Raw genomic sequence first — 25,290 nt, 5'->3', positions numbered from 1 at the left:
CGTGGAGCGATGTTGTAGCGGACCTAGCACCCAAGCACGCGAATGTGTCTCAATGAAGTTGCGTAACCTGCAGTGTCTGGAATTGTGCACGATGAGAAACACGAAACGAATGCGCTTGAAGAATGTGGAAATGTTCTATTTTTGACAAGTACACATACAAATTGATGACACCGCCCAGAGATGAGACTGCACAACCTTGCCATGCAAGCACGCGCCGTTTCCCGTTCCGATGCATTTCGTCCGTGGCGTGCCAACCGCTATTATCCGTATCCATATAGTACACATCCTGCTCGCGCGGATCCTGCTCAAATACTTTCGTACATAGACGTCTTGCTTTCATCTGTTCATGTCTTTACAACGCCGCCTTGGCGTCCTTCTCGTCGCCGAGCGCCGCACCGATGCGATCAGCGGTCGTCTGGTCGCCGCCGGCGGTCAGGAGCTCACTGCCCTGCTGCCTCATGTTGTACTCCTGCTCCATGGCTGTGAGCTGCTGGTCCTCGGCGAAGCTGAGGGCGAATGGGACGCCGAAGAAGAGAGCCGAGGTGGTGATCACCCACGTGGCCTTGCCGCTGAAGGATAGCGCTGTCCAGGTGGCGTTCGAGACGGTGTTGATCTTGGATGAGATCCAGCCGCGAGTTGTGGGGGGTACGATGTCGCGCAGAGCGTAGAGGCGCTCGGCGAGGGTCTCGTCTTGGGGATCGTAGTCGGACTCGTTGGAGATCTCAGAGTCTGAAAAGGGGGTTAGCTTGACTCAAGAACGAGGCGAGGAGAACAAGGACGTACCGGTGTCGCTGTAGTCGTCGTCGTCAACCTCAGGGCCAGCCTGGGTGTTCTGGAAGTGCTCGTCCTCAACCTCTGTTAGGGTGACCATGTTGGCGGTTGTGGTGGTTGATGGGAAGGTGGAGCAGAAATTGCGCTGGGATCGCACGAGATCCTAGTTGATGACTCAAGATTCGTATCGAATTGCGACTAGAATGACCGAGCGAGGGAGTCGTTATCGACGGAAAAAAGGCGCGATTCGATGGAGTTAATAGGGGATGGATGATGGAACAGCCTGCGTCACTTGGGCTTGACCTCAAATTTTTTGGCAGAAGCTCGGCAGGAGCGCGCGCCGCGGCGGGTGATAGAGGTCACGTGCACCCGTGCACCCATACGCAGATGGACCTTGAACTTCAACAATCATCACCTTGCCGTACATGCATGTGTATTTCAGGTTGTTATTGCCATATCTTCCATTTTCTTCTCATTCACCACCTAGTGCTAGGATTCTCAACATCTGCAGTGACCCATTTACCTCAAGAAGCACGCATTGAAGGTGTTGGCCGTCTTGTACGCAATTGACTTCTCAGCCATGGCGCCTTTAAGGGTGTCGAAACCTTTGAGAGCCTTTACTGTGTTCTGTTAGTGGTTGCTGTCGGCATAGGCCAAGTCAGGGTTCGCCGCGACTGTGGCCTGCCAGTCGATCTTTTGCCAGCCAGCCTTGCGGTACTCACTCTCACGGTTGACAATCTTCCAGGTGCCGTCTTCCGATAGCTGCGCATCCGGCCGAGCGTGCCCATCTCGAGATTAGCAGAAGTGTGGGCGATGACGCCGGTCAGCGCCTCCTTCAGGTTGGTAAAGTGCCGTTGCGTGTTGACGTCGCGCGCCTCGGCACGGGCGTGGTCCTTGTCGACAATGGTGGCAAGGTCGTCCCAGATACCGACGGCTGACCGACGGCTGCGGACCACCTTGTCGCAGACATCCGCGATTTTGGCATCGAGAGCATCCAAGGCCAACACCATGGCATTGATATCACCCGGGAGGAAACTGAAGCTGCTCGTAAAGTCATGGTACTTGGGGGGTTGGTGCTGGCCTCGCCCGTATCGACAAAGTTGACAAACTCGTCAAACGTGCAGCGGCCATCGGGGATGACAACTCCTTTGCACTCAGGCGCAATGTATCCGTTGCCCTGGCCCAAAACCTCGACATCGAGGTCGTAGACGGTATAGAAGTAGATGACGCGAGCGGCTTCCACCTCTTCTATGACGGAAAACGTCCCAACAAAGGCTGCCCTGCCGCCAAAAGAGAAACAACTTTCATCTGGAAGTGTTAGGAATACAGTATCAATGGCCACAAGTGCGACAAACCTTGGGTTTGGTAGGGAGCAGTAAATCTAGACGGATCTGACTGTGAGTATTTCAAAACGCGATGACACTGAGTAACAACAGTCCAATATACTGTCTACAGTCAGCTCGCCTCACACAGCATAGCCCAGTCAGCCGCGGAGCTTGTGATATCGAAATTGGTTCCGCAACTCTATTATTACTTTCTTCGATTCCGGCTCCAGATCACCCTCGAGTCGAAAGCCAAGATGGCCAAGGTCGGCCAACCCTGGATCCTGGACCCCATTCAGCGTCAGCACGTTCTCTTCTTGGGCTCATCCATCGACGGGACCCTGGCAGAGGTTCTTGGCCGCACTCATCAACGGAAGCGCGGCATTGGGCCTGAACAATAGTATTATGCCATGCTTTGCCCAGTATCCGTCGCCAAGGCTGACGAAAGAGCTTGATAGCGGATAGCCACGGCGACCCCTGTCTTAGCCCTTTGAAAAAAGCGCCAGAAGCAGCAATGCCGAGGAAATCGCCTCTGCTGATTTGGGCCTTGAGAAGTTAGATTCCTGTTTTGTATAGTAGAGGCGCAATTTGATCCATGGGCTGGTCTAGATCGTGAACCTACCCAACTGCCTACTCGGGTAACTATGCAGTTTGGATCGTGGAGAAGAAGATAAGGTTAATCCAACTTGCAACACCCTTGGGCGTCCATTCCTAGGACCAAGCAAGCCTGGCAAATGCACCAATAGCGTTGGTGTACTGTCCCTGGTTGAGATCAAGGAAATGATTGCCAGCGGAGAGGCCAAGTCCAACACTTTGCCTGGCATTGGCATGAAGGAGCTTGTCTGGGACAACCAGTGGGTCGGTAAGTCCTTTCCAACTTCCCCAGCACCCGTTCCATTGCGTACTCACTGGGTACACAGGCTATGACGACGAGGAGACCGTCGAGCTGAAGCGGAAATTCGCCAACGACCAGTGCTTCGGCGGACTGATGGCATGGAGCGTCGACTTCAACTCTGGTGACGGTAGCGGCACGGACGCGCCCAAGTCGGAGGACGGTTATTGCGGACCTAACCATAATGGCACTACTTGTCCCGGCAGTGACTACGGCGACTGCTGCTCCACGAGTGGCTACTGTGGTTCTTCTGATGGGTACTGCGGTTCTGCCTGCATCAGCGGCGACTGCAAAGAGTATGATCACCCCCCAGGTACTCTCATATTCGGCTCGGACACTGACCATTCATGACAGCGGCTTGGAGACTTCCGACGGTCGATGCGGTGCAGGATTCTTGAACAATGCCATCTGTGGAAGCTGGTCCCACGGATCTTGCTGCTCTGCCGGCGGATGTAAGTGCGCCTCTGGGGATACTGCAACACGGCGGAACTGACAGTGATCCAGACTGCGGCGACTCGGATGCCCACTGCGGCGATAGCTGTCAAAGTGGCTGCAATGGCGAAGACCCTGATGACGGTGATGATGATGATACGAGGGAAGCCCGCAGCCGTACGAGCCGGATCCCGATGATGATAAGCCCCTCCCGGCCTGTCCCTACACGCCAACAACCATGGATGAGATCTTCAACCTTGACTTTTACAATGAGCTACCCGCGCATTGCGTACCCAAGTACATGGTGCCTGTCCTGCACAACATGCTGGAGACCATAACGAAGCGGTACAACGAGATCCTGGAGGACGACTATGACTATTACTTTGGCGTATACTCGGGGTATCTCGTGGACAACGCCAATGCGGTGACGCACAGTTTCATAAAGGACACCGGCGACGACTATTTCGACTGTGACATCTGGCAACAGTATCCCTGCTGCACCAACTGCGAATACCTAGGCGTCAGCTGCGATGGCTACGTCGAGAAGTGTGTCATTGAGAGTCCGTACGATGACGGTGTTGAGTGGCACCTGCGTGATCAGCCATGCCCGCCGGATTACTCCAAGCGTGGCATGGGGGACGACTGGGAGCAAACCATCTTCTGGGATTTCAAGGACGACGAGGCCAAAAAGAACTTTTACGCCGCGGCCACCGCCGAGGTCGGTGCGCCCGAGGACAAATTCAAGATTGCGGAGCGGTCCACGATTCCCAGTGTTTTCATGAGCCCAAGCTGCGCTCGTGACTTTGCCTACAATGGCTGGGAAGACATGAGTGAATTGTGCAAGCGAACGGGATACTAGCATAACGTCCCGTACGTCGACGGGTTCGAGAAAGAGAACGTTGTGAATCCAAAGGACATTGTCAAAAAGACCATTGAGAATGCAGACGTCCTCCGCGAGCCCATGGCGGAGGCTGGGTTCCAGTTGATGGTCGACTACTACGAAGGCGATGGCCATGATCTGGTTGACGCGCTCATCCTGCCCGTCTTCATGCTCCAAGAGTCTGTCCAGTACATGGAGGTGGTCGTCAAGATGGGCAAGGAAATCAAGGAGGCCGAGAAGACCGCCTTGATTGTCAATCTCCTGTCCGCTCTGCTGATCGTAATCGGCTTCGGTGGCTCAAGTCTCGTGGCAGCTGGGTTCAGCACTCTTGGGCGCACTCTCGTGTACCTCGCCGAGGCTGGCAACACAGTACGTTTGGCGCTTCCCCCTCTCTTCTGGCTTTTATGTATGGCCACTGACCCGTCATCTAGGCTATTGGCCTCCATGCCGTCATTTCGGTGCCCGAGTCGGCCCCTCTCTTGATCTTCGGGCTTGTGATGAGTGCCTTTGGCATCAGGGACGCGAGCAAGGTCACGCAAGCAGCCAAGCTGAGGCGCGGTATGAAGTTCGAGGAGATCAGCGCTTTCAGCAAGGAAGCTGCGCGCATGATGGACTCTGTGGCCGCCTTTAACAAGAAGCCCGCTGTGCCTCAGATGTGTCGCTATGCGTAGGACTTGGGAGCATCCAGGGGTCTTGCAGAGCATCTGGATTTCCTGTAGGAATCATAGTAGCGATGAGAAGAAACCCAGGACGATATTGATGTTTTCTTTTTAGTACATCATACTCGAGAGCGTTCAAAATGGGAGCATGTCCAAGTTGCCGGAGCCAGAGTTGTCATCCTGAGACACGCAACCAGCGGTCGTGACATTTGACGACTTGGAGAGTCCCACTAAGTATCCTCTCTCATTCCTTTGGAGAAGGGGTCCATTGTTGGGGAAATTGGCCGGTCGGTGAGGCCCTCGGTCTGGTGACCTGCGTTCCCCACGTTTACGGAGTAGTGACGAGGCAGTACTTAGCGCATTGCTGGTCTCGACGACGGTCTATAGTGGCAGTGCCAGTAGGCTGCTCCTCGTGTTTGGCCAGCATTCCACGACAAAAATAGATTATGAAATGTTGCAAGGGGCGTGTTCTTGTTGATGCATGGAACAATTGTCAAATTCCAGAATTCCAAAGTTATTATTACTACACACCTTGGGAAGAAAACCTGGCGTAGCGCGTGATGCAGTGCCGAAGCGAGAGTGGTCGATTCCGGGGCTCTCCATATGCGGGGAGTCAATGATGAGCAGGGGTATCACGCCCGCGCGACACCATGGAGAATTCTCCAGACATTGTCACCAAGCCCCGGAGGCTGTCCGAGGACGTAGTATCCCATCCAGGCGATTCGACGGGTTGGGGGATCGCAAGCGCGAGGGCCGGGCGCCACCGGACGGTGCGTGACCTCCAAAATTCCCCCGACTTGCAGAGTTTTCAACTGGCGTGCATGGGCTACCTGGAAAGTATCACCAAGGCCGTCGACGTCGGGACGTCCTGCGCTGCAGGATCATGTAAAAAAGGGGTAATGGAAACCTGCAAGGAGAAAAGCTGGGGGTAACAGAAACCGGGTCGGGTGCAAACCTGGGGGTAATAGAAATACCAATTGGGGCAGCCGAGCGGGACAGCATGTATGTAGTGCAACTTGCAAGCACGTCAGAGAGCCTACTGGATTGCAACCAGAGTCAGTGAGTATCCGTGGTCATTAGCACGCCTTGCCGGCCGAGTCGCCGGTTGCAGTGGTGGAGTTGTTGGAGCCCCGTCGCGCCGCGAAATCCCCAAGTCCACTCCAGGCTGTCCAGCAGCATTGTAACTTGCGTTGTAGTCCAGGTACCAGGTACGTACGTACGAGCAGGCAGTTGTCGGCACTCTGGGCTTTGCCGTTGGTCATTGCAAATGCGGTGAGATTTGATGCAATCTCTACGAGGGGCTCGTGATGGAAAGCATTGGCCACGCATCAAGGGACGCCATGAAGTAAGAAGTTGAAACAGCCTCTCAAACCCCATGCTGGCTGGTCATGGGAGCTGCGAGGCGGGTCGATCCGACAACGCCAGCTAAGCAACGGCTGAACTTGTAAATCTGGGGAAGACAAGCTACCCTACCCTGAGGAAAGACGGCAATCTCCATAAGACGGTGAGTCGTGTCAGCAGACCAGACAAGACCAGCAGGGAAAAGGAAAGAATTGATCTCGACTCAAGCACCTTGACCAGTCGCATTCCTCTGTACTTTGCACGCGGCAAACGATGGACTCGACAGGTCAGTCTAATAACTGCGGTGTTGACGAAGAGAGTCGGACGTCGTGGGCCGGTTGGAGGTGGTACGCAGTCGATGCATGGGATCTGCAAGGTTGTGAATGTTCCACACTGCATGAAACCGAGTATTTTCTTGTTGACAACGCCAGTGCGAGACGATCGCCAGGGGGTTTCGTTGGTCGAATGCCAAGATGTTGAAATGGACAGCGCTACGTAAGTAATGCCTACTGATCCGCGCAAAGCTGCAGCAGATCGAATGCCAAAGTGAGTTCCACGTCAGGTCTCACGGTGATGGATGAACGCCAAGTAAAGATTGCGCCTACTGTTGTGTCTCTTGTGTACCACTGACGGGAGAGGTTGCTCGTGATCGATATTGGGGGCCAATGAGACACATGGTAAGGAAGCTTCGGTCAGAGGATCGATGAAAAGACCCATGAATAGCCGCAGTGCGGAACGTCGTGCTGGCCTCCCTTCGGTGCAGTATCTGGTACAAGTACATTGACGATGGTGACGGGACCTGATGGTGATCTCTCAGGAACCAGCCGCCAGCGACATGAGGCGCTCGGGCCACCAGGTCAATGAGGGGCGTGGAGGGGCAGTTGCTCCTTGGGGTATAGCGGGGCCGTTACAATTTGGTAATAATGGCTTCGGTGATCGTGGATAGGCAGGCCACCAGTCACTCAGAATTTGCACGTCTTGTGCGATCATGATGATCACGATCCTTGGCCGGGTCCATGATGCAAAAGAATAGCCCATTGACCATAATGACACCTGCCTCACATTCACAATAGAAGTCCCACAAACGGCCGGGAGACTGGCTGTCTACAAATTGTACAATGATATGGATGCATCGTAAGAGACCGAGTCCTCACCGAGTGGATGGGCGGTCAGATGGTGCTGATTTAGCATCGTGAAAACTTCATTTCCAGGGCCCGGCCTGGGCGTGACGGCACGCGCTGGACCTGAACAAGCAGCCCAACAAGGCGTGTGCGCGTCGTCCGGGCCTCGATGGTTCCTGCTCTAGCACGCCCGCTACACTGGCGCAAGTACTGTGGGGACAGCAGGCGCAGCACGCCTCGCCTGTCTGCCCGGCAGCGCAGTGGTTTGAATTTTGGGGCAGGTACATCCGGCAGCCCTGCCGGTACGTACCTTCAAGTAGCTCTACGATCCATCTCCAGCATGAGTCGGATTCCATCTTTTTACTCCACGTTGACGTTTTGTTGGTCTCAAGACTTATTCTTGCTTCCTCCTGCTGACCCTCTCGCAAGAACTTAAATAGGCACGGCCCCAACTTGTTTGCTTCACGTTCTCGCACTTAGTCTCCCCCTTCAACGACCCTGTTAACAAGCCAGACGAACACCAGCCTGTCCCTGCTTGCCATGGCATCATCGTCTACCTTCTCTCAAGACAACACCTCACAATAACCTCGACACGTCAGACCAAAGTCGAAGTCCTGCTTCTCTTTACGTCCTACAGAGTTTCATCTCACCTTCATCATCAGCTCCACGTCAGCCGTACTGTTGACCCTGTATATCTAAGCAGAGGACAAGAACGAGTAAGTGAAGACACTACTAGCAGCCTCACACTGTCTTGCCCCCTTTCGCTTTCTTTGGCACCCCCAGTCAATCGTCTCGCTTTCGAGAGAGGCATTCAGCAAGTTGCCGCATGCCACGTGAGTTCCAGGATGACAGAGATCTGGTTGGACCCTCCCGCTCTCATTGGGGTGGCAGACGCTCCCGCAGCATTGCGATGGTAGCCGGGCCCCTTGGGAGGGGCAGAATTTCTGGAAGCTCCATGGAACTGTGGGAGCTTGGCGGATGGATGAGCGAGCGCTTCTCGATGACCCTCAGCAGCATTCTCCCTCCCAGGCTCAACGAGGCCGCATCTCTCTTTGGATACTTGGCTGACGTACGCTACAGAACTGAAATTGTTCAATCGCCTTTGCCTGACTCGTGGGCTTGCCAACCGCACTCCGACTTAAGCAATCGCTCTCAGTCGTCATCAGCAAAATTTCAGGCTCAGATCATCTTCCACTGATCCCTGTCTATCGTGTCAATTGTTGATTGACAGGTCTCACATCATTGCATTGTTCGCCTGAAAAGTTCCAGGAGAACACTGCAGATTTCGTACTGTAAGTATCCGCTGCGAATACCCGTGAAACACGAGCGCCGCCACCCCCGTCCCTTATCAGTCGGTGATCATGATACCCTCGGGACGGACACCGACATGGATCGCTGCCAGCGGCGGTGAGTCGGTGAGGGCAGTTTGCTTCCACCGACCCTGACTTTTGCCCTTGAGCTATGGGCATTGGGCACATTGTGTCTTAGTGTCCGAGCGCAACGCCCGTTATCAGAGATGACAAGATAAGAGCCGCCCGTTGTGCGGGTACTTTGTCTCGGTCGCCTTGCCCGCAGGCTCCACAGTACCTGCTGTACACGAGCTCCTGCACGATCACTGCCGCAACCGTCGCGCCGGATCGCCCTGCTAGGCCTTCAAATGCGTATGGCATTGAGATCCCTCAGACGGGCGCAGCAATTGAGTCACTTTGGCTGGGCTGATGCGATACCGCTTGTCTGACAGTCTTATCTCAAGTGAGAAAGCATTTCTGGCAGTATAAAGATTGGCCGTATGCAATCAGGTCCGGACCATGTTCCTCTCAAGAGCACTTGCTTCACCCACTTCGCATGCCAACCATGTTGGCCATTTCCTTGGACCCGGCTAATTTGCCCCCTCTTGACAGATTTCCAGACTACGTCGATCCGTTGGAAACGTACAGACCACCCTCGCCCAAGATGGCGGATTCAGCCAAGCCCAAGGCTGTTGCCAGACTCCAGTCTGACACAGAGTCGAGCCGCGGGCCTTCGCCTCAGCCTACGCATGTCAGCGTGCCTTTGGCTCATAATTACACCAATGGCCATCGAATTCTGCGCTCTGCGACTGTGGGCTACATTGCCCCCGAATTTCAGGGCAAGGTTGAGCAGATGAAAGCCGGTAAGTTCTATCTCGCGGACCCCCTGCCCCCCTGCACCTTCCAAACTGACATATTATGTAGTCAGGGAAATCATCCAACAGTCGTCGTGGATTCCCGAATCCCTCATTGACGAGCAAATTCATTGGTTCTACCAGAAGCTCGGCATTGATGATGTCTACTTCCAGATCGAGACGCCTCAGGTCATTGCCAACCAGATCACGTCTCTGTACGCTGCCAAGGTGGCTGCCTCTGTCCGCGAGGACAAGCACGAGGAGATTCGCCTGGACATGGAGGCCAATGACCACGCCATCTACATTGACACCAGTGAACCCGGAAAGGCTCGTCTTGGCGGTCCCCGGTATGAGCAGCGCCTCGAGGCCAAGTACCTTGACCACCAGGGCAAAAGCAAGTACCGTGTCGAAACCTTCCGTTCGCCTGCCGTCATCGGAAACAGCCCTTCCTCGAAAGCGACCCTCCGCTGCTACTTTGTGTACCAGTGCATCTTCAAGCAGAAGCCCGAAGAGACCGATCCCAAGGAGACCCGTCTCGAGGTCATCGCTGATCATGGTTTCTGGCAGAAGGCCACCCAAAACACCAAGCAGATCTACCAGGAGATCATCGAGCTTGCTGTGAACAGGGCCGGCCCCGTCATCGAGGTCTTTGACATCGAGGGCATGGCTGAGAAGCGTCTCGTCGTCGCGTTCCAGTCCCGTACCGCCCGTGGCATGTTCTCTGCTCTGAGTGACCTGTACCACCACTACGGCGTCACCAGCTCTCGAAAATACGTCGAGCAGTTCGCCAACGGTATCACGGTGATGAGTGTCTACCTGCGCCCGGCCATGAGCCTGGAGGGCAACTTCCCGCCTCTGGACGAATCCATCCACCAGATCACCAAGGAAATCTCCCTCTTGTACTGCATTCCGCAGAACAAGTTCAACAACCTTTTCCTCACCGGCGACCTGAGCATTCAGGAGACTGTCTACGCTCACGCGTCGTGGGTCTTTGTGCAGCATTTCTTGAACCGTCTTGGACCCGAGTACGCTTCGCTAGAGGACATGCTTGACACCAAGGACAACCCTTCGGCGGCCCTGCTACTGTCAAAACTGAAGCGCCGTCTCCGTACCGAGACCTTCACCCCCGACTACATCCTCGAAATCATCCAGACCTACCCAGCGCTCGTGCGTTCATTGTACGCGTCCTTTGCATCCGCTCATTTGAGTGTCGGCCCAGGCTTTGACGAGCACTACATCGCCCCGGCTCCTGTCACTGAGGTGCTGTCAGACAGCAAGCTGCAGGAAAAGATCTCCAAGACCGTGGCCAACGAGCACGACGAGATGGTCATGACCGCATTCCGCGTCTTCAACAAGGCAATCCTCAAGACCAACTGGTTCACCCCCACAAAGGTCGCTCTGAGCTTCCGACTTGACCCTTCATTCCTGCCTGCTGCAGAGTACCCCAAGCCGCTGTACGGCATGTTCCTCGTCATGGGCGCCGAGTTCCGTGGCTTCCACTTGCGATTCCGGGACATCTCCCGTGGCGGTATTCGTATCGTCAAGTCGAGGAGCAAGGAGGCGTACGGCATCAACGCTCGTAATCTGTTCGACGAGAACTACGGCTTGGCCAACACACAGCAGCGCAAGAACAAGGACATTCCTGAGGGTGGCTCGAAGGGTGTCATCTTGCTCGATCCCAAGCAGCAAGACAAGCAGCGTGAGGCATTCGAGAAGTACATTGACAGCATTCTCGACCTGCTACTCCCTGCTCAGACCCCTGGTATCAAGAATCCAATCGTCGATCTGTACGGCAAGGAGGAGATCCTCTTCATGGGTCCGGATGAGAACACTGCCGATCTCGTCAACTGGGCTACCGAGCACGCCCGTGCCCGCGGCGCCCCCTGGTGGAAGTCTTTCTTCACCGGCAAGTCGCCCAAGCTCGGTGGTATCCCTCACGACAAGTATGGCATGACGACCCTGTCTGTGCGTGAGTACGTCAAGGGAATCTACCGCAAGCTGGACCTGGATCAATCCCAGGTGCGCAAGATGCAGACCGGTGGGCCTGATGGTGATTTGGGCAGCAACGAGATCCTTCTGGGCGAGGAGAAATGGACCTCCATCGTCGATGGCTCGGGTGTGCTGGCCGATCCCAATGGTCTCGACAAGGCAGAGTTGGTTCGTCTTGCCAAGGCTCGCTTGATGATCTCCAACTACGACCTGAGCAAGTTGTCTAAAGACGGATACCGTGTGCTTTGCGAGGACAACAACATCACCCTGCCATCAGGCGAGAACGTTCCCAATGGCACCACCTTCCGCAACACCTACCACCTGCGGGACAATGGCATGACTGATGCCTTTGTTCCCTGTGGCGGTCGCCCCGAGTCGATCGACCTCATCTCCGTCAGCAAGCTCATCAAGGATGGCAAGTCAGTCATTCCTTACATTGTGGAGGGCGCGAACCTGTTCATCACCCAGGACGCTAAGCTGCGTCTGGAGGCTGCAGGCTGCGTTCTGTACAAAGATGCTTCGGCCAACAAGGGTGGTGTGACCTCGTCATCACTCGAAGTCCTGGCCTCCCTGTCCTTCAACGATGAGGACTTCATCACCAACATGTGTTGCGACCCCAAGACTGGCGAGCCACCGCAGTTCTACAATGAGTACGTCAAGCAGGTGCAGGCCAAGATCCAGGAAAATGCCCGTCTCGAGTTTGAGGCCATCTGGCGAGAGCACGAGAAGACTGGCATCGCACGCTCGATCCTCTCGGATCAGCTGTCATGGGCCATTACCGATCTGGACGAGGACCTGCAGCGCTCCGACTTGTGGACCAACGAGACCATCCGACATGGTGTGCTACGTGATGCCCTGCCTCCCCTGTTGCTGAACCGCATCGGCATGGACAAGATTGTCGAGCGTGTGCCGGAGAGCTACCTGCGTGCCATCTTTGGCTCCTACCTGGCGAGCCGATTCGTGTACGAGTTCGGCAGCCAGCCCTCACAGTTCGCCTTCTACGACTTGTAAGTTCAGAGCCCGGCCATCCTGCCAGTTACCTATGCTAACCTCGTTTCAGTATGTCGAAGCAAATGGCCAAGATCAACAACAAGGAGACGGGCGCCGAGAACGTGCGCCGCGCCTCTATTTCTCAATCTCACCGCGAAACATAGCGTATCCTGCACTTCTTTGCATTTGTACTAGACATGTCAATGTCGACATTGACAGTTGTCCATAGTTTCTGGCGTTTGGTTGAAAAGGGTAGCATTGGCACCAAAAAGAGTCAGTCATGGGTGGCTGCCACGGAAAAGGATGAGAATTAAGAAAAGAGAAGATATAGTACGAGTAATGACAATAAGGGACAGAACGAATGTTGCTGCCTCTACCTAATCGTTTTTGCGCCTTGATAACGTCTTCTTCGATGTCTATATGCCTGTGCGAAAGTGCGAATCTTTCGACGGCTTTGCATAGTCCTTGGGCATAAGAACGCTCACAGGCTATAATTCTCACTCGATATTGGCACCACTCTTGATTATTGCCTCGCTAGACACACCAGCGCTAGCGACTTTGTCGAGTGAGTACAGTAAGTAAGTACAGTACCTTGCTCAAACAGCTCACGCAGGATCCAGATGTACTCTTTTGTGAACGGCCGCAGTTCGCAGTCTAGCAAAATTCCTTTGACGATGTGATGGTATGATGGTATCTTAGTAGGTTAATAAGTCATCAGGTCCTTTCACTTTGCACTTGGCTTCAGATGTACCGTATTCACTCAACGAAGTCGCTAGCGCTGGTGAACAAAATTTAGCTGCCCTTGGTTTATTTGAGTGCCTGTGCTAAGGTGTTGACCTCTCTGAAGCCCTACGCGGACTGAAAGTACCTTCATAGTCCTTATAGGCTATAAGTATTGCCCGACACTGTCACTACCCTTAACAAGGATATTGGCTCCGGCTCATACCAGGCTATCATGCTTTCCATCCCGCCTCATCCTAGTCTTGTACTTGATCCGGCCGTGGGTCGTTGAACACAGCATATCCGTCGACAGCCTCAGGTGAGGGATCATTGCAAGATGCGTCCGCAACTCAATTGGCTTCATCTCGATCTTAGAAAAGCGTACCCCGGCCTCTAGACCGCCAGAGCGGTCTCGAGCCAGGCGGCGCCACTCCCCAATAGCCGGGTCTGACTGATCGATACACGCTGGTGACCAAGTACACGCCCACACGATACTCGCAGGGTAGTAATTCCCCTCCCGTGTCCGCTGCCGGGTTTCGTAGCAGAAGCGCGCTGCTTGGCCGTTGCCACAGTTCCACATCTCAAAGACAAGAAGTTGAGGCATTCGGCGCGCCGCACGGGCCGCGGCGGACAGCAGTGATGAAATCTCGTCGCCTGTGTCAGACTCGAAGCAGGCTGCGGTCAAGCAGAGCTTGGTCAAGTGCTCCCAGCGCATCATCACCTCAGGGCAGCGGTCCTCGAAAAAGTCGTCCAGAAAGCCAGCCGCGTCGGCGGCGAATCCGCAGGTCAAGACCGACAGATACTGACTCGCGAGCGCCAAGCTCCGACCGGCTTCGTGATGCGTGGCGGGCCGAGGGCCACCCTGGTGCAGCCTGGGATCGGCGTCCGAGAACAAGCTCAGGCGTTGGATGCGTCGTGGGAATGTGTTGGGCCATTGCGTCCCGATCATCTCGACAAAGTTCTCGTCGGGGCGAAGCTGTTCAGGGGGTTTGAGTCGGAGCCATTGCTCGTGGTTAAGGGCGACGAGCGAGGGAAAGCCCTCCTGTACGAGTCGCCAGACGACGTTGCGTCCGAGAGTGCGGTATGAGGCGAGGTCGAGGCTAAGGTCTGTGATGATTCGGGCCTCTGGCAGCTTCTGAGGGGGCTCCAAGACTTGGTGGCCGTCTCCAAAACACCATTGGAGACGCCTTGATCCAAAGAGTCGCGTGGCACATTCGTAATGTTTGTCAACTGGGAGGGGGCCATGTCCTGGGTCATGGAAGTCAGCGCACTGTTTGCTTTTGTCAAGTTCGTTGAACAATCATGGCTCACCATTGGAGCGGCCCGATTCGGGCTCTTCAATCTCCTCGAATTCGTCCGTGAGGGAGTTGAGTCTCATAGCGAGTGGCTTATAGTGATGTTTTGTGTCGCTACGGGAAAAACATGTTATTGTGAGGGTTACGCGATGCTGTTCGCCGCTCGGCTTGGTTGCAGGCTCCAGAGGGTGCAGACTCATGAGAAGCCGCAGCAAACACATGGTCATGGTGTAATCATTCCTTGCGGCCCAATGTCAGTAAGGTATGGTATGGATGAATAAAGGGGAGGGGACCGAGGGGTGTGGTGGTCAGGAGAATCATACCGCAGTGCTGTTCCTTCATCCTCTGCCTTGTCGCAGAGATCGCAGTCGTACTTTTCGAGAATGATATCAAAATCTAATCGGTGGAGGTATCGTAGTCTCCGGGTATTATCACCGCCGAAGACTTCGCTTAGGTATTCGAGGTCGTCTGGCGTGAGCACGAGTTTCCTAAACAATTTGGGCTCCCAATAGGCGTTCCACTCCTTGTTCACCCGCGCATAGGTAGCGTAGAGGCTGCGCCTCGGCGTTAACAAATGGCCAAAGACCATGTCTCGAAGCTCTACGGGAAGTCTGCTCCATAGCGATGCCTTGTTCGGCGTGATGGACCTTGGGGACATCGTGGGTCGGGGAATAATATTGCTAGGCTGGGTTGGCTGTGGTATTGTCCCCCGAAACGAGCACCCTCGTTTTGACATGGCGCAGCCCATAAAGACTGAACTTGAGAAAGACTTGGACACCTTGAGTTGCACTGCACTGCGCTTGGCAGGACTCCAGGCGCGAGTCACCAGAGATGTGGTGATCCTTCCTCCTATGCTCCCGGATATGGCGATACGGGTTTTGGTGTGTGCGAGCGAGCAAAGGTCGGAAGGACAAGGAGTCGAAACCTAAGATAAGGTAAATCACATGCAGGAAGTGTCCTCACACAGCGCAGTCACTCAGGCCTGCTGCAGTGTGAATTACGTTGCCCATTTTGCTATATACAAGGTCTTTGGCGGTGCTGATCAACCAACGTTCTTGCTTGCTTGAGAGTTTGTTAGTCTGCACTCTCAACTTGGTGAAAAATGTTTGACTTGCGCATGGCCTACCGTACCTAGAGAAGCAAAGGAAAGTAAGAAGGGTCCCCTTCAACAGCCCTAGTCATGTGTTGTACGTGAAGGCCAGAATGGCTACTTACACACACATGGGCTACAGCACCTCGGGGCAATGGTGTCAAGTCTCCATGTTTGATCATTCTCGACGATGCTCTCCACGAATATACGAATTGGAGCGCGACGCAGAGCATCGGATGGGCAATCGACGAAGTGGAATTCTCATCGTGAAGATCCCACCCAGTTGTTGTTGAACTTGGTGAACTTTGGGGACGTCGAGAGAGAACGCAAGATTTACAACAGCTCAGGGGCTGTCGTCCTGTCATGAGTGTTTTCAGCTTTCAACACCATGCTGTTGTAAACAACGTGAAAACATATCTCACCCGTCTACTGATTGAGAAAGCCTCGCAAATGCCTGATGATATCAAACAATGAAGGCTGGACAACAGGGTAGGTGTAGTTCAACAGACAGTATCGACAACGTCGCCGGCATCCGAGTCAACCGGAGCCGGCTTCCGACCAGGCACATGATCTGTGTACCATTTCAGGGGCACGTGCTCGATGTGCACTGACAAGACTGCGCAAGGGAGGATCCTGGCGTACGCTGATGAGAAGACTCATAGCCCCAGAAGTTAGAACCACCATCATCCTGTGCACTGGATTGGTTGTGTCTGATGTGTGGAATGCTGGCGGGGGATGTTTGGACAGATGTGAGCCCCCCGGCGACGAGGGAGTGGCATACTCAGCAGAGAACCAGCCAGCAAGAGCGCGCTGAGGATTGCTGATGCGATTCTGGACGTGCCAAAAGCCAATGACTTGTAGATCTCGATTTGTCTGTTGAAGCATGATGATAATCACGCCAGTGATGGAGGTTAATGCCGCTTGAGCTGTGATGCTAAGGAGAACGTGATGGGTGCAGCAGACCACTAACAGATTGATGAGCTGCAGTACAAGCTAAGGCAAGGCCAGGCATTTCAGGGCCCAGAAAAAAAAAAGGTCAGGGGGCGTGGAGGCGGGCACAGCGCTTCAGTCTCGCTCGACAAGCCATCCATCGCACGGCATTCTGATCCAACCCCCAACCCCGTACAGATACCTTGTCGCCCAACCCCAGTTCGTTCGTGATCCCAGCCCAGGCCATTCTATCGATAGGGGCAGGCATCTTCATAACTTTTCCAGTCCTTTTGTCCCACGTCTGCCGCATGCGCGCTGGGCTCGATGATCGCGCCGACAATTGCTCCATCGTCAACGACCTCGCTGCCCGACTGCACCACGTTGCAGGAGGACACCACGCCAGCTAGCGGTACCTAGTGAGAGGGCGGCGCTGCTCTTGTAGCAGCCATGACGAGGCCTTCGATCGTCCGTGCTGGTACGTATCACCCTCAAGTAATTGCATGCGCCAGGGGTTCTTTGGCGCTCGGTGCATCGGCCGCCACGTTCCTTCACTCCAGTCGGTTCACATGCAGCCTGCCAACTGCCACCGTCCTGATTCCTCCCTTTCCACCTGCCAGCCTCAGCATCCCCTTCGCTGTGACAGCCCGACGATCACCGCTGACCACGTGCACCCAGACACGATCGACTTGCAAGATCACGACGCCCCGTCAGCCAAGTCCCATCGCCAGCACCCCAATGCCGGGGCGCACCAGGCCGAAACCCTCCGCGAAGTCGCCCACGAAGCCGCCGAAGCGCAAGCTCGCAGCCCTCGTCTCTCTTGGAATGACGGCGCGGACAACCCAGACGAACAGCAGCCGCGGGAGGATCTAGCAAGTGGCGTGAGCGCGAGGATGGCTGGTGCAACAACGGCCAAGGTGGATGTCGAAGACGAGAAGGGTCCGGACGCGGCCGCGACCCACGGCGAGATGGCAGACTCGAGCGATGAGGGCGACGAGTTGGACGATGATGACATGATGGACCGCATATCGAGCTCCCCCTCGATTGAAGATGGTGCGTACAGACATCTGCCAGGATCGATACCCTGCCCAAGTACCCTGCCTGCGAAACTGCGCACGTGTGCGTTTACGGACTCTCGCGACACGGCCATGCAACAGGAATCTAGGAGCCTTCGTTGCGCGAGTATGGGCAGGGGCCGCATTGCATGGTCATTGACCCCCGCTGGGTGACTGGACGCTTACATGTAATTACAGAGGATATCGATTTCGAATTCGTCTACGCGTTGCATACCTTCGTGGCAACAGTCGAAGGTCAAGCCAACGCCACAAAGGGTGATACCATGGTTCTTCTGGACGACAGCAACAGCTATTGGTGGCTAGTCCGCGTGGTCAAGGACAGCAGTATCGGTAAGCGTCTGTGCAACTGTTGCACCCGGATCAGCGCTGACGTGCGTCAAGGTTACTTGCCTGCAGAGCATATCGAAACCCCTACCGAGAGATTAGCACGACTCAACAAGCATCGCAACGTTGATGTGAGTGAACTGAGGTCAAGCATCCAAGTTTGTTCCCACTAACCACTGGCTGTGTAGCTTTCTGCCGCAATGCTGGGCGACAACGCAGCGAAGCAAAAAAGTTCCTTCAAGGCGATCCGGAAAAGATGGAAGTCTGTCACTTTCGCTGAGCCCACATATGTCGACTACACCAACGATTTTGACAACTCCACGGACGAGGAGGACATTGAAGAGCTCTTTGGTCCTGATGCGGCGAAGCAGGACGCGAGCCAAAGCCAGACATCTGCCAGCACCGAAGACGAGGCTGCTGCTCAGGAATCGGCCAGGGTCGAGCCGCTGAAGACGCGCAAGGACCAGGAGACCGATAAGGAAGAGGCAACCGTTGAAGACGATGAAGAGCCCAGAGCCAGCGAAGAAATCCTTGATGGGCGGGCAGAGCCGAGGCGGACGCAAAATGGGACCGTGCGCGACTCCTTTTTCAAGGATGACAGTGTCGAGACCAAGAAGATCAGCCTCACGCCGAATCTGCTCCGTGACGATAACGCCCCGCGTCCCTCCACCGATTCTGCTGCGTCCAAGGACCTCAAGGCAAGGGGCAGCCTCGACAAGTTGGAGAAGGAATTGGTGGCCGATAAGGACAGGAAGAAGACCAAGGATAAGAAACCGAGCGCGATTCGAAGCTTCTTCTCTAGGAAGGACAAAAAGCGGACATCAGAGGACGACGATGGCGAGTCTTTCGGGAAGAGATCCATGGACATCATCGAGACACGCGAAAGCGAGGATCCGGCGGGTGATGAAGAACAGCCGACCGACAAGACGCTCTCGCGCAGTCCAAGCAAACTCCAGAAGCAGCAACCACGGATAGAGCCTTCACCTGCACATAGGAACTCGAACGCAGCCTCCAAGAAACCCCCGCAGACAGATATTTCGCAGCATTTCACGGAGACGCGCACCAACGATGTGTCCAATGTGCCACCGGCCTCCATGCGAATCGTCGATCCGGAAACACAAGAAACCATGGAGGTACCATCCAACCAGCAGCGCTTCTCTGACCGCGAGGAAGGCAGCAATCTCGCCAAGTCACTGTTGCCAAGAGGGGGTGGTACCTCATCGATGGATACAAAGCCGCAACAAGCCTCTGAAGCGAAAGCACGTATGGAGCTCGATGATTCAGACAGCTCTGACGAGGAGCCCACAAGGGCCGCGGGGCCATCTGACAAGCAGGAGGAGCAGCAGTTGCGCCCTCAGCTACCTGGCGCGTTCCCAGACAGCTTCCAGACGACCAGCACAGCCATGAGCGATCAGACCGTAGTGCCAAGCCAAGAGCAGGATCGTACCAGACTTTCAGAATCCCCAGTGGAGGTATCTCTACCTTCTGCAGGGCAACCGCCAGAGCTCACTGCCGATTCGCCATCTCCGGGCGGTTCAATGTCCCCTGAGCCAGGTCCGATGGCACCAACCGCCCAAGATGCGACCGGCGCACCCTCCCCCCAGCAACAATGGGATGACGAGAAGCTCCGCGCCTTCTTTGATGAGGGCGATCACGTCAGAGACCTGCTCGCCGTGGTCTACGATACATCTGGCGTAGAGCCCACTGGCGATCATCCTATCGTGAGTGGGTTGTTCAGGGAACAGAATGCCAAACTGGCTGAAATTACGACAGTAAGTCTAGGGCAGGCTCGTCTTATAAGATCACTCTTACTGACACGTGAATCAGCAACTTGATAACATGCTTGGCGACTGGCTCGCCCGTAAGCAACGATCCAGGGGCTCATTATAACGGCCTGGGCCCCAGTTGGAAAAATGACATGCTTTTCTCTATACCACCTGTTTGCTCGAGATATCACAGTACTTATGTTGTTTTCCCCGGCCAGGCGTCGGTTGACGGATTTTATTTTCGTTGAGGAATATATGGCTCATCATGTGAAGACTTTTTCTTCTTCTGGTGCATGGTTGTACAAGTAACGCTCAGGTCATGATTCCCCAATGCAAGGTCACGTTCAACGATGTAGCAGCCCTCGCCGATGATCCTCATGAAGTGGTCCATCGAGGTCTAAGATCCGGTCGTCATTGTGTGGTCAATGTACATGTCACATGATGAAACCAGTCGGATCGTCATTTGCAACTTTTTCTCTACCGCAAGAGCCAGGCAAAAGCCACTCAAAACCTGATACACCTAACGCGCGCAGTAGGAAACCAGGCCACAATACCAACCGTGGTCCCGATCCCTTATCACAAAGTGTAGTAGTTCCCAGACCGAAAAAAGCGTGAAAACATTCCCATAAGTGTTTCTCTTTTTGTCATTCCTCGCTGCATGCATAGCCGGTATGTCCTTCCCCAGGTTTACCCCCCTCAAGAGTCTTCCAATTCTCCAAACGTCGATTCGCTTAGACCTCGGTGGTGACCTTGGCCTTGGAGTTGGTGACCTTGACACCTAATTGCTTGGCGCGGGCGATGATGTCGACGCGCTTGCGGGAAGAGACACCGTGGGCGATCCTAAGGGTCCATGTTAGCCAACTCTTGTTGCTTCCCCTCTTTCAAGGCACGAGGGGGTGGTCGTACTCGGCAGCGTAGGTGCGGTTGTGCATGAGCAGGAGCTCGACGTCCTTGGTGTTGTTGACAAGGAAGGCCTTGTGGCCGGAGGGCATCATGTAGCGGGTCTTCTTGTTGGTACCGTAGCCAATCTGTTACACACGCCTTTGTAAGTACATTGTCGATCATCGCCGCCGGTCGGCACGAGGATATGGATGGGAAACGTACGCTGGGCATGGCCTGAGTGCCCCTGAAGCGTCGGCGGACACGCGAGTCGATACCCTTGGGCTTGCGCCAGCTGGGGTCGACACGCATGAACCTGTCACTCTGGTGACGGGCGAAGCGCTTGGTGCCTGTGGTTCTCTCGTCAGCACCAGTCTTCGCGTGGGCCTCGCCCCAATCCTCTCATTCCACCGCCTCGAACAAGTGCGTCGTCTCGTAACATGGGAGTTTGCAAGAGATTTTCGTCGTTCGATCCGTCGGGCGGCGAGGGGGTTTGGCGGTGGCAGCAGTGATGAGGAAAACGTACGCTTCTTGACGATAGGGACGTGCTTCTTGGCGGAGACCATCTTGATGCAGAGTCAGTACTTCGTTGTCGAGGATGAATGAGTTGATGGGCAGAATCTACCTTGACGGTTGTGCTGTGTGGTTAGTCGTCCTCGAGTGACTGGGCGTGAAGTTCGATCCAGGTCCGCTTGCACGTCGAAATTTTGGGATGCAGCACCAATTGGCGGGTGCCGCCACGGCTCCATCGTCGGAAGGGCTTAGGGTTATCAGCGATTTGTGTGCAGTCACGTGGGTACACGCCACTCTCAAATTGCGTGGGTGCAGGTTTGGCAAGGCGGGACATGGTGGGGCCCTTGCGAGTCGATGCACCCAATCACTGTACCAGGCGTTCTCCAAAGGGCACAAACCCTTTTCGCGGCAAAAATCCAGCCGTGCAATCCTCACTTTGCAATTCTTGGTGATCCGCTACGACGACCCGATACCGACGACCTCGCCTTTCGACTAACCCACCCTCTCGCTAAAGGACCAGCAACCATGTCGTCGACTCCCCAGCGTGTTCAATGCTTCGGCAAGAAGAAGACGGCCACTGCCGTCGCCCAGTGCAAGGTCCGTGATTGAGTTGATGGAGGGGAGGGGAATCTGTGTTTTTCTTCCATCGCGGGAGGAAACTCTTGCGACGGGGGGATTGGGGGGAGGACCTTTTCTTGGAGAGGATATCAGAGGGCTAACTCGTTTCCCAGGCTGGTAAGGGCCTCGTCAAGGTCAACGGCCGCCCTCTGCAGCTCGTTCAGCCCGAGATCCTGCGCTTCAAGGTACGACTGCATCATCGTCTCCCGAAACGACACTTCGATCTTCGCAACCCCACGAATGACCGAGACGTGAAGAGACGCAGCCACCGCGAACCGATGTACTGACATTCCCATCAGGTCTACGAGCCCCTCCTCGTCGTTGGCCTCGATAAGTTCGCCAACCTCGACATCCGCGTGCGCGTCTCTGGTGGTGGTCAAACTTCCCAGATCTACGCCATCCGCCAGGCCATCGCCAAGTCCCTCATCGCCTACTACCAGAAGTTCGTCGACGAGCACTCCAAGAACATGCTGAAGCAGGCTCTCGTCCAGTTCGACCGCACCCTCCTCGTCGCCGACAACCGTCGGTGCGAGCCCAAGAAGTTCGGCGGTCCCGGCGCCCGTGCGCGTTACCAGAAGTCTTACCGTTAAAGAGTCGGAATTCTGGGGGGAATGCGCAGCGGAGGAAGAATGTGTGTTTTGTTCAGGTCGCTACTCTTACTGCATGGGCGACTTGGCTGGCGTGGACGGAAATTCGGAGTCAACATATCTCCTGGCCAGGGGACGGGGTACCCGTTGGCCTTTTGCATGGCTTGCTTTGGGCGGATTTAAAGGGTCTGACAGGTCAATGAAAACTATCCAAGTTCACGACAGCGATGAATGATGAGGTGATACGGGAGGGCTCAGGCCATACTATGCTCCCGTGTAAAAGTTACAGAGAGATCACATTGTCAACGCTCCACCTGGGACTGCCGTGATCACCAATTTTACCCAATGCCTTGCTTTTGATCGAAAGCCTGGTGCGTCAGAATTCAGACCTCCAAATCCAATGCCTTTGACACTCAGTGCTGAGCATCCTATTCCTCGCACTTTCTTTGGTCACGCAGGCCTTTGGCAGTTGCATGGGCAACACTGCATCTTGCAGAACTGGAACCGGTCTGCTTGCTGGACCTATTCGTCCTCGCTTCACCATCCCAACTATCGATCATAGGGTGTCTTGTAGATCCTCTTCTTCTGTCTTTGAGCCCCACGCGACGCATCGCCTCGCGTACCTAGTTTGTCCACGATACGAGGCCTTTCTCTCTACCCGACTCATCTAATTCCACCACTTCAGGGGCAAATTCACCGCGTTCGTCCTCAGCCTCCAGATCAGTCGTCTCCATGGCAACAATATCGCCATCTTCGGTCATGAAGGTGCCTTGACGGATGTAGCTGTCCTTGTTGATGTCCCAACCTAGCGGTGACTGAACGACGGCTGCTTCTATCTGCGAGAGCGCAAGGTTGACAGAGGGCGTGCCTAGTCCATCCTCCTGAAGTCGGCGTTTGTAGATGGTCAATGCCAGACGTAGGTCCCGCGACTGCCGCTCGCTGTAGTCGAAAACAGATGTCTCGAGATGCTTCAGGCTGTGGTTGATTTGTGCAGCGGAGCTGCGCAGCAATGCTTCCACGAGAGCCGGTCGATCAGCGATGAGAGAATAGGAGCGCAAAATCAATTTGAGCAGCATATACCACCATTGCTGCAGGCAGGCGTCATTGCCCATGTGTGTTCCAACAATGTATGCGAATTGGAACTCGCCAATAAAGTCGTCTTCGCTCAGCGCCTTTTCGGGATCCGCCAACGTAGAGATGATATGATGCGACGCATCAGTAGCCTCCTGAGTGCGCAAGGAGCCGACACCAGCAGCCGAATACGTCTTGGCTGTTTGTGAGAATATGAAGTTCAGGTCGCGGCCTTGAAGTGAGCTCGAGATGCGATTCTCAAGCTCGATCTCTGCAGGTATCAGAGCAACGCCTCTGACTTTGTCGACGGTGCTTACGAACCAATCGCCATTATGTTGCCCGGTGAGTCGGTTGAGCAATGTCTCCGAGATACAACTGGTGAGCCTATTCCATATGACCTCGTTGTCGTCATGGGCTGCGCCTTGGATATGCGTGCCTTGTTGTTGATCATTGACTGATGCTGGATCACCGTAGGGTATCAATTTGGAATGAATATTTGCCAGACTGTTCGCTTGTATTCGCGCCTCCGCGCTGCTCGGCACAGTAAGGATCTCGTTGTATTTGTCCCACTGTAAGACATGGACCTTGTGTTGCGTAGAGCTCGTTATCCAAGCACCGCATCGCACTGAGGTTCCGTTGGGATGAGCCACCCATACCAAGTGCGCCCCAGGCGGGATGTCTTTGACACCCCCAAAGTGTTTAGCTGTGAATGAGACGCAGTCGTAACCGATGGTGAATACCTCTGGGAGATCGAGGATAAGGACGACGTCACCACCACCGAGGGCATGGGCAATCGCCGCTGGCGATTTCGGTAAGGATACCGGCTGGGGACCAACGGTTTCCCCCTCCAAAGGCGGCATATCCTCATGCTCCCCACTGGCCGTCTCATGGGTCAAGGTTGAAGACTCAGCATTAGCGTCCTTTGAGGGCACCGTCGATTCCGGGACTGGCATTGTCGGGTCAACGGAATCGGAAATATCAGCCATAAGCTGCGCCAAAGGTATTTCTGATCGTCTTTGTGTATCTTAGTCGAAACCTGGCAATGCTATGTTGCTGTCAATGTTGGTGTTGCGGTCAAGGAGGCTCTGTCATGGTAGGTTTCCTTCCTGATAATGCCTTGCTGGGTGCAGGAGGGTTACGTATAAGCAGACGTTGAGTTATCCTTGAACAGAGAGATTACGGAAGCTGTAGGCCAACATTCAACTCTGGCTTGGCTCCCTTGGTTGGATGTGAAAGTGACGAGTTCATTCCCAGTGCACAGATTGTTGTCAGTTCCCAGTTGTGAAGGCTTCCATGACTGATCACGTGACTGGAGACAAACGAGTTGGTGATGCTCACCAATAGATCTTGCAATGATAACAGAGTGTCGATTTACTGTTTTGGCATTTCCATGATGCTTTCCACTTGCATTTCGTCTTGCACGCTGGGCTATCGTTGTGACTTCTGAAGGTACAAAGCAGGTACTTGACACAAGCCGTCCATGGGCCATGCCAGCAGGCTAATACTAGCAAGCACGAACCTAAATCCAAATCTTCACCACTTCACATGGTCAGGTGTGGTGTACTAGAGCTTATCCTGTTTAAAGTTATCATTGTGGATGTTTCGCGCCACTTCGACTCGGCGTGATGTCTCCTTGGAGCTCCCCAAAGGCCTGTATAACGCGTACTTGAGTCCTCTGACATGTTGGCCGCACATCGCTAAGTAACCATGGCTCACGCGAGGCCTCTATGGTCTCAATCTCGTGCTTTATGTTTACTCAATCTGATCAATATGTCTCATCGTTACCGTCACCACTTATATCTCGGGTGGGAAGGTTGTCTACAATCAGCCGACGGTCCGCGCGTCCCAGACTACAAGTGCTGTCCGAGGCAATTACCGCAAAGT

At 54.6% G+C, this 25,290-nt stretch overlaps 9 protein-coding genes across 9 annotated transcripts; 5 read left to right on the top strand and 4 right to left on the bottom strand.

The window, feature by feature from the left end:
* Nucleotides 1-109: 109 nt before the first annotated feature.
* F5Z01DRAFT_660007 (mitochondrial outer membrane translocase complex, subunit Tom22) lies at nucleotides 110-1,059 on the bottom strand. The gene is made up of 2 exons (XM_046263804.1): nucleotides 784-1,059; nucleotides 110-729 (listed from the first exon to the last, which is right to left on the bottom strand). Exons 1-2 carry the CDS (start codon nucleotides 869-871, stop codon nucleotides 353-355), a joined length of 465 nt encoding a protein of 154 aa, XP_046116530.1. The 5' UTR covers nucleotides 872-1,059; the 3' UTR covers nucleotides 110-352.
* A 1,291-nt stretch (nucleotides 1,060-2,350) lies between these two features.
* F5Z01DRAFT_675725 (uncharacterized protein) lies at nucleotides 2,351-3,336 on the top strand (the record flags this gene model as incomplete). The annotated part of the gene is made up of 3 exons (XM_046265182.1): nucleotides 2,351-2,493; nucleotides 2,840-2,955; nucleotides 3,014-3,336. 3 exons carry the CDS (start codon nucleotides 2,351-2,353, stop codon nucleotides 3,334-3,336), a joined length of 582 nt encoding a protein of 193 aa, XP_046116529.1.
* Nucleotides 3,337-3,386: 50 nt separating this feature from the next.
* On the top strand, nucleotides 3,387-5,262 carry F5Z01DRAFT_690301 (uncharacterized protein; the record flags this gene model as incomplete). Its single annotated transcript, XM_046266108.1, has 5 exons — nucleotides 3,387-3,437; nucleotides 3,490-3,531; nucleotides 3,581-4,189; nucleotides 4,277-4,666; nucleotides 4,729-5,262. The coding sequence occupies 5 exons, from the start codon at nucleotides 3,387-3,389 to the stop codon at nucleotides 4,966-4,968; spliced, it is 1,332 nt and encodes a 443-aa protein (XP_046116528.1). The 3' UTR covers nucleotides 4,969-5,262.
* Nucleotides 5,263-9,371: 4,109 nt separating this feature from the next.
* F5Z01DRAFT_625355 (glutamate dehydrogenase) lies at nucleotides 9,372-12,561 on the top strand (the record flags this gene model as incomplete). The annotated part of the gene is made up of 2 exons (XM_046261417.1): nucleotides 9,372-9,570; nucleotides 9,632-12,561. 2 exons carry the CDS (start codon nucleotides 9,372-9,374, stop codon nucleotides 12,559-12,561), a joined length of 3,129 nt encoding a protein of 1,042 aa, XP_046116527.1.
* Nucleotides 12,562-13,480: 919 nt separating this feature from the next.
* Nucleotides 13,481-15,213, bottom strand: F5Z01DRAFT_675722 (uncharacterized protein; the record flags this gene model as incomplete). The annotated part of the gene is made up of 3 exons (XM_046265181.1): nucleotides 13,481-14,508; nucleotides 14,572-14,795; nucleotides 14,879-15,213. 3 exons carry the CDS (start codon nucleotides 15,211-15,213, stop codon nucleotides 13,481-13,483), a joined length of 1,587 nt encoding a protein of 528 aa, XP_046116526.1.
* Nucleotides 15,214-17,022: 1,809 nt separating this feature from the next.
* F5Z01DRAFT_682453 (SH3 domain-containing protein) lies at nucleotides 17,023-19,862 on the top strand (the record flags this gene model as incomplete). Its single annotated transcript, XM_046265764.1, has 6 exons — nucleotides 17,023-17,050; nucleotides 17,251-17,754; nucleotides 17,826-17,978; nucleotides 18,030-18,103; nucleotides 18,161-19,744; nucleotides 19,800-19,862. 6 exons carry the CDS (start codon nucleotides 17,023-17,025, stop codon nucleotides 19,860-19,862), a joined length of 2,406 nt encoding a protein of 801 aa, XP_046116525.1.
* Nucleotides 19,863-20,411: 549 nt separating this feature from the next.
* Nucleotides 20,412-21,363, bottom strand: F5Z01DRAFT_219314 (60S ribosomal protein L32). Its single transcript, XM_046258200.1, has 5 exons — nucleotides 21,243-21,363; nucleotides 21,144-21,183; nucleotides 20,843-20,967; nucleotides 20,645-20,766; nucleotides 20,412-20,578 (listed from the first exon to the last, which is right to left on the bottom strand). The coding sequence occupies exons 2-5, from the start codon at nucleotides 21,181-21,183 to the stop codon at nucleotides 20,470-20,472; spliced, it is 396 nt and encodes a 131-aa protein (XP_046116524.1). The 5' UTR covers nucleotides 21,243-21,363; the 3' UTR covers nucleotides 20,412-20,469.
* Nucleotides 21,364-21,655: 292 nt separating this feature from the next.
* Nucleotides 21,656-22,338, top strand: F5Z01DRAFT_625233 (30S ribosomal protein S9; the record flags this gene model as incomplete). The annotated part of the gene is made up of 3 exons (XM_046261412.1): nucleotides 21,656-21,727; nucleotides 21,862-21,933; nucleotides 22,048-22,338. The coding sequence occupies 3 exons, from the start codon at nucleotides 21,656-21,658 to the stop codon at nucleotides 22,336-22,338; spliced, it is 435 nt and encodes a 144-aa protein (XP_046116523.1).
* Nucleotides 22,339-22,727: 389 nt separating this feature from the next.
* F5Z01DRAFT_219310 (AAR2 protein-domain-containing protein) lies at nucleotides 22,728-24,652 on the bottom strand. The gene has a single exon (XM_046258199.1). The coding sequence runs from the start codon at nucleotides 24,390-24,392 to the stop codon at nucleotides 22,959-22,961; it is 1,434 nt and encodes a 477-aa protein (XP_046116522.1). The 5' UTR covers nucleotides 24,393-24,652; the 3' UTR covers nucleotides 22,728-22,958.
* Nucleotides 24,653-25,290: the final 638 nt, after the last annotated feature.

Source organism: Emericellopsis atlantica (genome assembly GCF_019669845.1).
Source record: "Emericellopsis atlantica unplaced genomic scaffold F5Z01scaffold_20, whole genome shotgun sequence".
NCBI lineage: Eukaryota > Fungi > Ascomycota > Sordariomycetes > Hypocreales > Bionectriaceae > Emericellopsis > Emericellopsis atlantica.
The sequence above is the reverse complement of the archived record's forward strand: the minus strand, read 5'-3'. Positions and strand labels throughout refer to the sequence as shown.